This window comes from Procambarus clarkii, chromosome 70 (assembly GCF_040958095.1).
Source record: "Procambarus clarkii isolate CNS0578487 chromosome 70, FALCON_Pclarkii_2.0, whole genome shotgun sequence".
In the NCBI taxonomy this organism is placed as follows: Eukaryota; Metazoa; Arthropoda; class Malacostraca; order Decapoda; family Cambaridae; genus Procambarus; species Procambarus clarkii.
Window position 1 is genome coordinate 26,100,454 of NC_091219.1, and position 15,446 is coordinate 26,115,899.

At 46.2% G+C, this 15,446-nt stretch overlaps 1 protein-coding gene across 2 annotated transcripts in view; it reads left to right on the top strand.

The window, feature by feature from the left end:
• The window catches only part of LOC123747601 (cell adhesion molecule Dscam2), a 112,167-nt gene that overhangs the window by 81,951 nt on the left and 14,770 nt on the right, over nt 1-15,446 (top strand). For both annotated transcript variants that reach the window (XM_069311705.1, XM_069311706.1), the window contains exons 14-26: nt 5,792-5,962; nt 6,297-6,438; nt 7,107-7,255; nt 8,644-8,781; nt 9,099-9,289; nt 9,525-9,631; nt 10,017-10,195; nt 10,361-10,504; nt 12,176-12,334; nt 12,507-12,718; nt 13,495-13,570; nt 14,015-14,287; nt 14,856-14,973. In XM_069311705.1, coding sequence (XP_069167806.1) covers nt 5,792-5,962; nt 6,297-6,438; nt 7,107-7,255; nt 8,644-8,781; nt 9,099-9,289; nt 9,525-9,631; nt 10,017-10,195; nt 10,361-10,504; nt 12,176-12,334; nt 12,507-12,718; nt 13,495-13,570; nt 14,015-14,287; nt 14,856-14,973 — 2,059 coding nt within the window. The remainder of the gene's footprint in view (nt 1-5,791; nt 5,963-6,296; nt 6,439-7,106; nt 7,256-8,643; nt 8,782-9,098; nt 9,290-9,524; nt 9,632-10,016; nt 10,196-10,360; nt 10,505-12,175; nt 12,335-12,506; nt 12,719-13,494; nt 13,571-14,014; nt 14,288-14,855; nt 14,974-15,446) is intronic.

Sequence of the window (15,446 nt, forward strand, 5' to 3'; positions counted from 1 at the left end):
TGTCTCTCTTCCTACCTGTCTCTCTTCCTACCTGTCTGTCTTCTATTCATGGTTGTTTAGTATTTTTATATATATTTTTTGGATGAAGATGCTGGATTTGTTTTTTAATTTTTTTCAGATGGATTTATTTTCACGTCCGGGCGAGCAGCCTCTGGTGGCCTGGTCAATACGCCAAAATTTAATACAACAAAAAGCGAAACGTCAACATTTTCCGCTGCACACTTTGCCCTTTGATAAATTAATCCCTAAACGAGATTTTAATGATGTGAAAACTAAAAATATTACACTTACGAATTATTAAAAAGTATAGACGATTTATTAATAAAGTATAGATTATTAATAAAGTATATACTATTAATAAAGTATTGATGATTTACAAAAAAAAGGCAAGAGTTGAATTGCAACTCATCATCCATCATTGCCTGAAACAAATTACACAAATTGACGCACACACACAAACGATGAGTTGAATATTATGTATTATTCATCGTCCATTTGGATTATTCTTTTCATTCGTTTATTTCATTAATCATCTGGACTCGACACAACCAATTAGTGACTGATTGTTAATATGGTTAAAGTTATTATTGCCAACAACGGTGGGAGCATGTGTGTGGAGCAAATTCAGTCGACTAAGGGGGGCCCCCCTCCCTTTGGACCAGTTGTTGGCCCCTTGACTAGGGGAGGGGGGGGCCCTTGGCCCCTTTGGATGACCAAGGGGGGGGGCCTCGAACCAGTGGTGCTCGGTACCATCTCTTTACCCCCCATTACAAGTGCTTCAACTCGAAGGTTATTAGAACTGCCTCCGTGCTAATTGCTTAGACAAGCCCTTTACATTGGCTGCATCTAATTGCTTTAAGTAATTAGCAGGAACATGACCAGCCAATGATGGCCACAGCAGCGATCGAATGGGCTTTCTTATTGGCTGTTTGCAGTGTAATTGACAATTGTTGAGCAGGAAAGTTGCTAACCAAGCACCCAGTTTGAAAGGATGACATCTTAAACGGATTCTCATCTTCGTGATAAAGTTGTAATAGGGGTAGTCATACCCATTGTGGGCGAGGCGGGTTACATCCCTGGGCATGGGGCATGGGTGGGCATGGGCAGTACCCAGGGGCGTCACCGACCATTCTCACCTATAGGTTTCGGCCTGGTTGTAGTCTCACTGGGAAGACTGGCTGTACCCTGGCGCTGTGATCAGGGCTCTCAGAGACATCAATACAAGGGCGAGCTGAGGACTGATCACAGCTCGGCTCATTGCTGTGGTTAGCTGAGGCCTAAGGCATTGCTGTGGTTAGCTGAGGTTTAAGACACTGCTAAGTTGTCCATTCTAGTTGTTGGCTTGCCAGCAGTTACATCTAATATAAGAATCTCTGAACATTCAGCTGTCAGTTTCCTATCGTCAGAGGTTATTTTGAAATATTTTGTTCTAGTAATGTTTGTAAATTATCTTTGTAGATAAGGGAGAGACAATATCGGGAGAAAGTTGGAGACAGGCAAACGCGCAGGCAGGCTGCCAGGCAGACATAGAACCAGGAAGGCAGGCAGGCTTGCAGACAAGTAGACAGACAAACAAACAAAAAATAAAACGACACAGATGGGTTTACTGGCGGTCTCCATTTTTGAATTCACCATACCTAAAATTTTACCTCAGAATACCTCTCCATAAATTAAATACATTTAAGATCGCATTACCGAATATAGGAAATGCATTTGAATCATTCTTACCAACACTGAAATCTAAAATGGGGAGGGGTAGCCACAATACTGTATTATACATTCGGTGTATATATTTCACAAATACCTTTTCTCTCTCGTATATATATATTCCAGATTGCGAAACTCGTAGAGCAAAACGATATCATTTAAATCTACCTAAATGTTGATCTGAGACGTTGGCAACCCTCCCTAGTAAAATATTCCCTCCAAGATCTACTAAAGCATTCAGGCAGCAACTTAGCAATCTAATGCAACAAAGGGTTCTCAAAGGGCCTGCGAACAAATGGCTATTTCGTGTAATAATTTTGATTCGCAAGGCATTATAATACAAACCAATTCGATCACAATATTTCACTATTATAACGGGGGCGTGTTTTGAAGGGTTGGGGGCGTGGGGTAGGGATGAAGGGGGAAGGTGAGGGAGGGAGGGGGGGGTGTGAGGACGAGGTAAGGGTAAGGGAGGAGAAGGTAAAGGTAAGGGTAGTGAAGGTAAGGTAAGGGAGGAGGCACCTAGGCTACGTATCTGGTAATTATCGTAGCGAGGCAACGGCAGGCAAACACGATACCGGGACACTGGCTGTTGGCTCAGTCTTCGGCCTCAGGTATTGTTGGGGTCGCTCACACAGTTATTTGTGGCGGTGTAATGGTGTGGCGGAGCTCCCGAGAAGCCGTCATCACAACACACACACACACACACACACACACACACTCATTTGCACTCCATCATCGCCTGGGTTATGCGCCGCGTACAATAACCTGCAGGTATGTGACTTATTGTACCCGAGACTGCTTGAGGCGCGCTGTCACGCCATTGAGCTCCGTGTTATTTTGGCGTGCGTGTGCGTGCGTGCGTGCGTGTGCGTGTGTGTGTGTGTGTGTGTGTGTGTGTGTGTGTTTGTGTTTTATGACATTCTGAACACTACCTTGAAGGTATTGAACTGTCTCTCATTCAGAGCCATGTTCATATTGGTTTGGTATTAGGTTTAAGGCCTGAGAACCTGTGGAAGATTGTTAAGGCCACCCCCGTATAGTTTAGTGACCAACCAGCAAGTATTCTATAGTCCTGAATATAGTTCAGAACTCGAGGAACTCTGTAGTTAAACAGGCGAGGAGTGGGGACCACCTCCTGCTGTGTATAATCCTTATTTCTCATTTAGAATAGCGTAGTTGACATTCCATTCCCAGATGGCATCGCTTTTAGACAACGTAAGATGTGGGAAGATTGATGACAGACAGAAACAAATTAACTCATACCAATTCATCGGTGTTATAATCCTGCAAAGAGCATCAACAAATAATTGGAGATTGCTTGGTGAATCGTATCGCAGCAAAGCGCAGTTGTCGGGCTGCGTAAGTGGCCAACTGCCGGCGGGCCTCAGGCTAAATTAACTCGTTAGTCAGTTTCTGTGACGGTTGTTCAACCAGCTAGCGGCGGGGGTTGGTAATATGTAGGACAACTATATAAACTACATCGTGACACAAGGTCTATGCAGTTGGCTTCGTTTTCAACTCGCAATCAGGGATCCAGAGTTCGACTTCCGGACGGGACAAAAATGTTTGGGCACGTTTGGCTGATTCACCAAAGGCCTCCTTAGTCTTAGCAGTAAATAGGTATCCGGAAGATAGGTAACTGTGTCGTTGGGTTGCATCTTGAGGAAGGTGAGTAGTTAGACCTTTGGGAGGCACTCGATATAAGCTTAAATTATATATCGAGCTCGTTTCTCGTCAACAAAGGCCAAATGCTCGTTATTCAAGCCGCTAAACCCTCTGTTTTGTAAAGGAAAAACAGTTTACACTACTCGCAACTCAACCCGTCCTCGACTCGAATCCATTCCATCCAGCGGTCGACCCCACAGACTCATTCATAAATGTTAACATGCTGTTCATTCAAAACGGAATTTTCTAAAAAAAAAATTATAATAGCATATTGTGCATATATAGGCATAGGTTAGGATTAGGTGTTTAGGTTCTCTTGGCGATAATTTGTATTTGTAGTACGTGGGTGAAGCATTTATAGCGTTGTGGTTTGAACAAAATTCGTCAGTGAAGCACTTGTTCCGGAAGTATTCGAACGTCAGCAGTTAAATAGTGTGTAAACCGTTTTTCATCCATAAACAGTAGGTTTGGCGGGTGCATGGAATCACTTTTGGGTCTTTGTTTGGAGGACGGACTGGCACCCCACCAAACCCACTGTTTATGAATGAAAAACGGTTTATTCACGACTCGCAACTGATTTCGTTCGAACACTTCCGGAACAAGTGTTTCACTGACGACTTTTGTTCGAACCACAACGCTATAAATGCTTCACCCACGTACTACAAATACTAATAATCGCCAACAGAACCTAAACACCTAACCTAACCTACGCTTATATATGCACAATATGCTTATATATTAGTTTATATTGGAGAAAACTATCATTTTCAATGAACAGCATGTTAAAATTAATAAATGCGTCGGTGGGGTCGACCGCTGGATGTAATGGATTCGAGTCGAGGACAGTTTGACTACAAACTAAAATATTCGCCAACGGAACATAAACACCTAAAAATAGGTTTGTTCTCGTATATAAATTAATATTTTTACACATTGAATTTTATTGTGTAATAATATAGTTTATATACGAAAAAGAGTATTTTCAATTATATTTTAAATGTATGACTGTTTCTTGGGAGACGGCCGCTCCTATAGCGAGCCTGGCTTGAGGACGGGTTGATACATACACAGGCTCCCTGTCACCCGACAACAGAAATTAATTAGATATTGTTTACACTTTTTTTATGGATATTGCACGAACACGAGATCCATGCAATCCGTCAGAATCCAAAATCCATTCCGTCAGACAACAGTGCTATCAACTCGCCTTTTGAAGTTATACAAACTTAAGATTATATTCCCAAACATTGAGTTTTTTTTTTTTTTTTTGCTGTATTGGGTATTGTGTAGAACAAATACATAACCCAAGGAGAAAGAGAGAGAGAAGCGGATGCCTTTGATATGACCCGATTGTGTTTACCAGTTGAATGATCCTTTTATGATAAAAATAAATCATCCCTCTATGAAGCATCGCCTTGAGAGATAAGTGTTAACATTCAATCACGAAAAGAAATCCTTTGTGATTACGAGGATGAACGGCCAGTGCATGACTAGATTGGTCAAGTAATGCCTTTTCTGGTTATGACTTTGTCCTTCCTGGGAACCATAATCCATAAAAAAATCGAGCTGGTAGAGACCTTAAATAACATTTATTGATATCTAGTGTGGTAACGAGGTTCGAACCTGCTCAAACTCGCATGGCACACCAGATATTCACACGGGGTAAATATACTCGTAATACCATTAGACTTAAAGCTCTCGTAAGGTCTCTGAAGAGCTAAGAAGTAGTACTTGGGAGGAATAATAATTCTCAAATTATTTTCAGATGATTACATTGGAACTTGTGAATATATATTGAAGCAGTTACCTTGCATTCAACCCCGCGCCCCCTAGACTATCCAGGCATATGCACTACCCACTGCACCATGATGGCTGGCTATGAAGTTATTAGGAACTTAGGAACGTAATTGTGTGTGAATAATTTATTCGTGTTCTCAATAGGTGGCTTCAGAACTAAATCAATAGCACATGATTGCCTTGACGGATACGTATGTAAACTCAGCCAATTTCACAAGGGTCACAATTCCACCTCTGGCGCCTCAAGATTAAACAGCAAATGATACGACAAAAATGATTTTAAAGACCATTCACTATGGAGAAGTCTTCGGAGAGATGAGTTTCCCGCCTTCCTAACCTCACAGGATCTATAGATGTCTTGCATCTATAAAACTATAAATTTTTATCCCCTTTTTTTCTAGACACTCCGGCTTGGAGTGTATTGATACTATGGAGCAATCGCGTGTGTTCCGGTGATTTGAAAACACGGCTATAAGAAACCCATCTGGAATACCTTCAATGGTCACTGCTTAAAGTTGCTGTAAGCCTGTATCACCACCATATTAACTACCACCTCCCCCCAGCGCTACCACCTCCCTCCCCAGCAGCTAACTACCACCACCACCTCTTCCTCCTGCAGTTTCCGGAGAGTTCGTGGGCGTGGCCACTGGTGAAGGGGGCGTGGTCGGGTGGGAGAACGGGACCCTGGCGGTGAGTCGGGCGGACCACCGCCACGAGGGCCGCTACCTGTGTGAGGCCAACAACGGTGTCGGCGCCGGACTCTCCAAAGTCGTCACCCTCAGCGTCAACGGTGAGTTAACGGCCCATTAACTGAGGGGGAAATAATTCGCTGGTGGCGAATCAAAAGGGGGGTTGTTAACGGTTAGTAGTGCTGCCGTTAACGGTAAGAACACCTTAATGATGGCGCTAATAAGTCGCTTCATCTTTATGTTAAGACAGTTAACAATATCGCTGTTAAGACGTTCTAGAGAGAGTCTAATTGTGTTGTTGTGGTACGCTAGTGTGTGTGTGTGTGTGTGTGTGTGTGTGTGTGTGTGTGTGTGTGTGTGTGTGTGTGTGTGTGTGTGTGTGTGTGTGTGTGTGTGTGTGTGTTAGCAACTAATGGCGTTGTTTGTGGTTGTTAGAGCCGCCGTGGTTCAGCGTGAGGAGTCAGCGGCAGCAGGTGATGGTAGGGGGGCTGGCCAGCCTCACCTGTGAAGCCCACGGTGACGTCCCCCTCGCTCTCACCTGGACCAGGGGGTCGGCGCCCCTGCCTCCGCTCCCCAGGTAACTATCTCCCTCCTCTTCCCTCCCATTCCCCTCAGGTATATATATATATATATATATATATATATATATATATATATATATATATATATATATATATATATATATATATATATATATATATATATATTTAACTTCTTTGCCACACGGATAGCTTCTATAAGGGCTCCCCAGGTAACTAACCTACCAGGTGTACCCTAAAGGTGCCCTGGTACTAGCTCACTAGGTATTAACCTCTTGGCTGCCCAGGTAACCTCTTGGGTTCTTCCTAGGTAACCTCTAAATTATTTACAACTGTTACCCTGCAGAACCTCTCTCTCTCATCTGTCATTTTTAGTTTCCCATAAATGTCGCCTCGTGTTGGTGTCTCTAGCGCCGTACAATGCCTCTTTGTTTACTTTCTCAAATTCCCCCCTTTGGTATCTTGTATGTCGTTATCGTGTCCCTCCTCCTCCTCCCTCGTCCTTCCTCACAGGTTGGTCTCCTCAGCTCCGGAACATCTCTTAAAGGCCCCTTTCGAACGTTACCTAGTTTTAGTTTCACGGCATATGTGGCACAGGCACCCAGGTACAAACACACTAAGGTACCCCCCCTCAGGTGCCAAGTATTAACTTTGCCAGGTATGCCACAAGGTACCAGGTACTAACCCACCCGGTACACCCCCACAGGTACGAGGTGTCGGAGCGGCAGGTGGAGGCGGGCCAGGTGTCGGAACTGGTTCTCCGGTCGTCCCATCTCAGTGACTCCGGAACCTATGTGTGTACCGCCACCAACACTCACGGCGCCCTCACCGCCGACTTCCACCTTCTAGTCCAAGGTACAGTGATCCCAGAACCAGGTACAGTGGGTCCCAGGTACAGTGGGTCCCAGGTACAGTGGGTCCCAGAACCAGGTACAGTGGCCCCGGAACCAGGTGCAGTGGCCCCGGAACCAGGCACAGTGGCCCCGGAACCAGGTGCAGTGGCCCCGGAACCAGGTACAGTGGCCCCGGAACCAGGTACAGTGGTCCTAGAACCAGGTACAGTGGTCCTAGAACCAGGTACAGTGGTCCTAGAACCAGGTACAGTGGTCCCAGAACAGTACAAGGAACAGAGGATTAGTATGTATGTATATACAGGCGCAAGCAGCATTAGTAAATATGCTCATAAAACACACACAGCATAATAAGTACAGAGACGCATCACTCGAGGATTTAAGCACACTATTGATATCAAATTAGCGGAAGCTGTTCAGTTCCGAAGCATGTAAGTCAGAACTTACGCTTATGTGTAAACTCATGTATGCCTTTACGTAAACTCTGGTTCATGAGTAGCTTTGGGGATGTGTGGAACAACTTGCTCTCTAACATCATAAAAAAGCAACCTCGCTAGAAAGGTTCAGATAAAGCTTTTTGAATAATATAAGTTTGAGTGATGTTATATACAAAACAGCTTCTAACTCTTGTGGGACAATAGATATTCCTGCAAATTCCTCTGTTATAGTGCTTTTGTAATTCGAAATATTAAGATATTATGTTTCGAAATAAATCCCATTTTTTTATTTATTGGGACGAAGAGACCCAATACTTGTGTAAAGTGTTATTAAACTGAACTTTCTAATGAACTTGCATTCTTTATCGAGGTGGTGTGAACTGTTTACGTCACTTAGATAAGTACAGGGGGGTGTAGAAATAGCCTAAGCTGTTCTATCCCTTTGAGATGTATATTTTTTTCTTGTCTCAGTAAACGAACTTGAACCTTGATAAGGGGATGTAGGTTCATCTGAAAATTTGGTTTACTAATAGTTACATTAGTATTGGGTCTTTTTCCCTCGGCATCATTCAAAGCTTTTCTCTTCTGCGTTATAGTAAGCTTTCTTGAATGGTCGTTGTGCTGACGTTTAGGTCTTAACTGTGGTTATACTCTCTTCCTGAACCACTTACAACTTTGCAGGCGAGGAGTCGCAATAACGTGGCTAAAGTATTTGACCAGACCACACACTAGAAGGTGAAGGGACGACGACGTTTCGGTCCGTCCTGGACCATTCTTAAGTCATTCTCAGGACAATCGACTTGAGAATGGTCCAGGACGGACCGAAACGTCGTCGTCCCTTTACCTTCTAGTGTGTGGTCTGGTCAACACTTACAACTTTGATATACTTTTTAACTTCCTAATATGCTTTTAAGAACATACGACTTCCCCCCCCACCCCCACCCTTTCCCCTCAGATGTGCCGGGTCCCCCCTCTGGGGTGACGGTGACAGAAGAGGGGTCACGTCACCTGTCACTCACCTGGACGCCACCTCAGGACTCAAACGCCCCCATCACTGCCTACATTGTCACCTACGACGGCCAGCAATCACCTGGTAGGTGCTTCTGAGAAAACACCACTTTTCTTAACCAGTTCCTACTACGAGTTTCCCCTCGTTCTGAGGTTCAGCACATTGATTCTAGTGTGTTTGACACAATTAACGTCTGGAGTCACAGGGAAATTGATAGATTTTTCCTGTTTGATATTCGAGCGCTCAATGTAGTTTGGAAAAAAAGTTGTTTAAGTGTGGGATACCAGAAGGACTTAAATCAGAAAGATAGTGCACCACCACTACGCAAGAGTAGTAGCAAAGAAGCATGGGTTACAAAATATTGACTTGGGTGGTGGTTGTGTGTGTGTGTGTGTTGACAGGTTTGAGTGGTCCTCGAGAGGTGACGGTGGAGGGCGACCAGCGGAGGGTGCGGCTGGAGGACCTGCAGGCGGCCACCACCTACACCCTGACGCTGGTGGCTGAGAACCGTGTGGGACGGAGCCAACCCTCGGCGCCCCTGCGGGTTACCACGCACGAGGAGCCCCCGACAGGATACCCTCAGGGTGTTAATGTTAGTGTTTGTTTTTCTTCTCGCGTCCCCCCCTGTTTTCCCCCTCGCGTCGCCCCCCTCCACTACCCCCTTCCCTGCTCACCTCCCCTTCCCCTCTGTCCTCTCACCCTCAGAATACTTAAATTGGTTTATTTGATATATTTATTAGAGGAAATTAGCGTTGTTGTGAAGGACTGTTGGTGCGTGCAGAGTATATAGACTCACTCATGTCTCGCCTGACTGTCCGTACTGGCAGGTGGTGGCGGTGTCGTCGACAGCACTGCAGGTCAGCTGGGACCCCCCGCCCCACAACCTCACCCACGGCACTGTCCTTGGATACTACCTGGGCTTCAAGGACGACAGGTGAGGCTCTCCCTCCTCCCAGGACACCCAGGTGAAACACTCTCCCATCCCTTCCCTTCCTCTCGGTGATTATCTCCAAGTTAGTCTTCCCTCCCATGGTAACTGTCAGAATAAGCCGTCTTCTCCCACGTCAACCGGCTGGTACTTAAGTTGATTGAAATAGATTTGACAATGCACATGACCCATTGTGTCCTCTTAATCTCTCCCCTGCACCCCCCTCCCCTCACTCCTTCCCCCTCTTCCCTCTCTTATCCACCCCCCCCCGCCCCTCTCTCTCTCTCTTGTCCACCTCTCCCACTTCACTCCCCTCTTCCTCATTCATCATACGAAACGCTTTCTCCCCCCCCTCACACCATCACCTCACACTTGTGGTCTGCTCTCACAGCGAGGGTGAGGGCGGGGCGTACAATTTCACGACGGTGGGCGTGGATGGCGTGGGCGTGACCAGCGCCACCCTGGCCGGCCTCCGCCCGCACGCCCGCTACGCCGTGGTCCTGCAGGCTTTCAACTCCAAGGGCGCCGGACCCGCCTCCCCGCCCGCCCTCGCCACCACGCTGGAGGACAGTGAGTTGTGGGCGTTCTTGGGTGGGTGCTATTGAAGTGTATATACAAATAATGCTTATAGTAACGTTCCCTGTTTATTACCATTATACCTACTTTCTCTTCCGTTTCCTCCTTCCCTCTCCCATCTCGTCCTCTCCTCTTCCATTTTTCTCTCTCTCCCGCCAGAGCCCAGCGCCCCGCCAGGTCACGTGACGTGTGAGAGCGTGACGTCATCGAGCCTGGTGGTGACCTGGTCCCCCCCTCCCCCCCGCCACAGGAACGGCCTCGTCATTAATTACCGCGTTTATTACTCCCACGCCACCCCCCACGGTAAGCCTAATGCTCGCTCTTTTGTCTCGGCCACTCCACTTGAGTGTCTGAGTGGCTGCCTCAGTCCACGCTGCCTCAGTGCACGCTGCCTCATATTCCACGCTGCCTCATATTCCACGCTGCCTCATATTCCACGCTGCCTCATATTCCACGCTGCCTCATATTCCACGCTGCCTCATATTCCACACTGCCACGAATATATTTCTTTCTACATTTTTCTGAACTAGTGTGAAACTGGAGTGTACCATTAATTCTTGTTTTTTCCCCTCGGTCATGAACTGTTGAAGCTCGTATGAGCTTGTATTATGTAAGGAGCCTTCACGTGTTATATTAATTTTCTTCAAGTGAGTGTATGATTTAATTCACCATTGATGGTATATATCTCCTTCCTGAAAGTGTTGCCATCTCTTTAACTATTATATTTTTGACATGGAACTTTTGTCTCCATCACAGTCAAAATATTAGGTTTAACTGGTGGGAATTTAGTCCTCTTTGCTTCTTCTAAGATTTTTGGATGTTAATCCCGTTTCTATTTGCATGACCTATACCGAGACGACTTCTTTCAATATACTGATTATCAGTTTTGTGTACTGTATTTACTTTGTTTTTTTGTCTCTAAACCTACTTCATTTGTGACTTCTGATCTTTTCTCATTCAGCTCTGTTTTGTTATACGTAATATGTCCTCCTTGGACATATATTTTGTAATAAACGTATTTTTTTTTTGTGAACATTAGCTTTAGTGGTCTTATTTTTCTTTAGTGTATTTGTGTCGGTATTTCTAATCTAAGAGTGCTCTGTATATACACTCTTGGGTGTATTGCAATCAACTCATGACCTTTATCAAATGACCTCAGGAATTTCTTAACCATTTAAGTGTTGTTTAAAGCTTAAAGTTTCGTGTGTTTTTGTACTGACTAATCCAGCTATTGTGGTTTGTACCACAACCCTTGTTCTAGTCTTTAGCGTTACCTCCTCTCCTCTTTCTCTCACTCTCTCCTTTTCTTACTGCTTCTCTATCTTGCTCTATTCTTTTTCCCTACTCTCTGGCCTTTATTGATCCCCTTCCCTACACACCTCGTTCCGTTCCTTTCCTCCGTCCTATCATAAATCCGTATCCTCGTGAACAAATCCACAAGGGCCGTGACGAGGATTCGAACCTACGTCCGAGATCATCCCAGACGCTGCCTTAATCGACCGAGTTGTCCTTATCCTCATATCCCTTCCAAATGCTGTATAGGCGTTATGTATTGGCGCTTTCTCCTGAGCATTACCTTACCAGGACCCAGTCTCTCTTGCTCATAACAACACGTATCATGTGTCGGATCTTGACAAAAGCTTCCTCGTGACACATGTCCGCATTAACACACAGTGTGTCGAGGTGTCACGTTTTGTCATGTGTCAAAATTGCAACCCATATTCACTTAGTTATAACACACCTATAGTTACTGTTTGAACGTACCAATATGTACTGGTGGGACCCCCCAAAAAAAAGATTTCACGTCTCGTTGACCAGACCACACACACTAGAAGGTGAAGGGACGACGACGTTTCGGTCTGTCCTGGACCATTCTCAAGTCGATTGTCTTTAGCCACGACATACTTTAGTCACGTTATTGTGACTCGTCGCCTTCATGTCTCGTACTGTAAAATTGTGTGGTGTGTGTGGCAGATGGTGTCGGGCGGAGTGGCAGCGTGGTGTCGGAGGGCCAGCGAGCGACACTAGCAGGACTCTTCCCTTGGACGAACTACTCCCTGACCGTCAGTGCCTCCACCAGGGCGGGAGAAGGCACGCCCTCCCACGCCATCGTCTGTACCACCGACCAGGACGGTAAGTTTGTACTCCTCCGTGCTCTATTGTACGTCCTTTGACGCAGTGTCTTCTGCACGTCCTCTGACATGATGCATTCCAGAGTGCTGCTGATTCCGCTTTCCCTCTGTCCCAGTAACACCTCTTAACAAGTCTGCTGAACCAGCGACAGTAATGTCTGCTTCGCCTACAGTGCCAGAGTCGCCGGCGCGCGTGAAGGCCGTGGTGTCAGGTCCGCGGGCGGCTGTGGTGTCGTGGGCGCCGCCCTCACGCCCACATGGGCGTATCAGCCGCTACACGGTGCACTGGGAGCCGGCGGGTGGGCGGGGCGGCCCCCACAGCCGGCGTGTGGATCCTCACCTGACTCATCTGACCCTTCATGACCTCCCTCACACCACACACCAGGTCAGTACCCTCACCACCCACCTGACCCTGCATGACCTACCTCACACCTCACACTTATCCTCCTCACCCTACATGTCGTAAATAAATGTGTAAGTAATTCCTATTAACATTATTGCCAGATGCGCGTTGCATAACTTTAATGTTTCTTAATTAACATCTGATAATATCACACAAGACAGTTTAGCTGCAGCAAAAACAATAATACACATTGTTGCAATAGATAATATTGGTTTAGCTTGATAATCTAGCTAAATGTATAGTATAAATCTATAAATGTATAGATGTAAATGCATAGACGGTTGTATTAACGTAGGCAGGTATAGTGACTCTTGAAGCTGCTCTCCCATCCACCAGGCTGCCCATCTACTTCGGGTCTGCGTTCGATCCTCTGTGGCCCAAGTAGTTAGACAGTGTCCTCTCTCCATAGTCATATCCCAGATCACTTCCCTCATCACCTTTCAATTGCTATATAGATACACTGCGTTTCTCCTGATACACGACCAAAGACCACATTCACTCCAAACATCTACTACTCATGCCCGTGTCACCTCTTGCGGTGACTTAATCTTCATCAATCAATCAACACGGGGGAGACATCTCCCGTTACGCAGGGTGCAGTCGCATCTCCACAGATCTCCAGTATCAGGTAATGATAATGGCTCCAAAGGGCCACCACTTACGGGCTATTCATGCCCGTGCCACCTTTTGGGTGGCTTAATCTTCATCAATCAATCAATCAGTCTGGTGATGCTTCTTGTCTTATGTGGGCGCCGCAGGTGTGGGTGACGGCGTCGACCAGGATGGGCGAGGGGCCGGCCAGCGCCACAGCGGTGGTCAAGCCTTCACACACAGGTACGCCAAATCTTTGACGTCCCATAACTACGCCAAATCTTCGGCGTTTCAAAATGCTATATACTGTGTATACATAATTATTTGAATTGGTCATTATAATAGAATGCCTTTATATTATGTAAATCACAGACAGCATTTAATGTACTAAGTTTTTTATGAGGGATTTGAGTTAATTTAAATGTTAATCATTGTAAAATCCGTGGGAGCCGAGGTGAGGATTCGAACCTATGCTCTGGGTGTTCCCAAGCATATATGATGAGGATGAGCACAACCTCATCATGGTTTCTACGGATTTTCTCATTGATTCATCACGCTAATGTGATTTCTCTGTGTAATAATATTGTCCCACTGGTGTGGCGCACTAATATGCCCGCATGAGTTACCTCCGGTGGGCGGAAGTGACTACAGTTCGTGCACTAACTGACCATAACTGTCCTCCGGCAGTGCCCGCGGGCGTGTGGGCGGTGGGCGGGAATGTAACAGCGGCGTGGAAGGAGGACGTGAGCCTGCCGTGTGGGTCGGTGGGCGTGCCGGAGCCTACTCTCGCCTGGACCCACCAGAGGAAGCTCATTCCTGCCAGACACGACCGCTTCAAGGTCCAGCCTGACGGCACGCTCACCTTGGCTGACATCCAGCGGGCTGACAGTGGCCATTACACCTGCACTGCCACCAACCACCACGGCAGTGACACCGTCACCTACAACCTCACCGTCCTGGGTCAGTGTTGCACGGTAGTATATCACGCTAGGTCAGTGTTGCACGTAGTATGTCATACTTGGGTACTGTACCATCCTTTCAAATTCATGCTGGCTCAGTGGTTCTGCCACTTTACAGTCATAAATGGTCAATATTACCCCTCGACACATCTATTACTCTAATTGAGATCCTATAGCACAGTAGTCTACGTCCTCAGCTCACAATCGAGCGACCCAGGTTAATTTCCCGCGAGGGGGCCAATAGTTGAGCACGTTTCCTCTCACCTAGGTGTCTAGGCTCATTTTAGCAGTAAAATAGGTACCTTGGAGGTCGAAATGGTTGTGGGCTTACATCCTGGGGAAGGTCAGTAGTTGGCTTAATTGGCGGAAGAGGAGGAGGGGGGGGTGTTAGGATTCATGTAGCCAACAACGGGAATTGGTTGGGTTTACCTCCCCAAGCCAGCTTTGCGTCAGACAGTGGTGTGAGGTAGTTATGACTAATAGTTTTGTGAATTCTTTCAGTTGTAAAGTCGTACGATAATACATTTTGTCCTGTTGATGACTGTTGACTTCGGGGTTATCTCGCGCAGTGCCTCCTTCAGCGCCGTCGCTGCACGTCACAGAGACTACGTCCTCCTCCATTAGGGTCCAGTGGAGCGTCGAGGACACAGGGGGCGCCGCCCTTCAGGGGGCCACCCTCCACTACAGGTAAGTCCTCTCTCTGCCTCCTTCCATACTGCTGCTCGTGACACGCTGGCAGATTTGCTCTTTGTTCAAGTCATTACCATTGTTTTAAATGTAATAGGCGCCGTTATAGATTAACATAGTCCTTTGTAATGCTACACTACATGAGCCGTTGTGTAATACAGTGTAGCAAAGCTCATCATAGCACTGGACACTGGCAGTATAGATTCAATATAAAGTGATACAATGGAGGTACAGCCAAAAATATATACTGTAGTTCAATGGCAGCGCAGCTCATACTTCTGCACACTCAGTATATATCTGTATATTTCAGTAAAGCTCAGTATATTGATGTACTGTTCAGTATAATTTGTACACTGCTTCAGTATATCAGACCTGTATATTGCATATTACAGCTCAATATAACCCCTTACAGCGGCATGACAAGTCAATGTAGAATAGTTAGGCAACGATTCAGATTAGTATAGCACAGTACA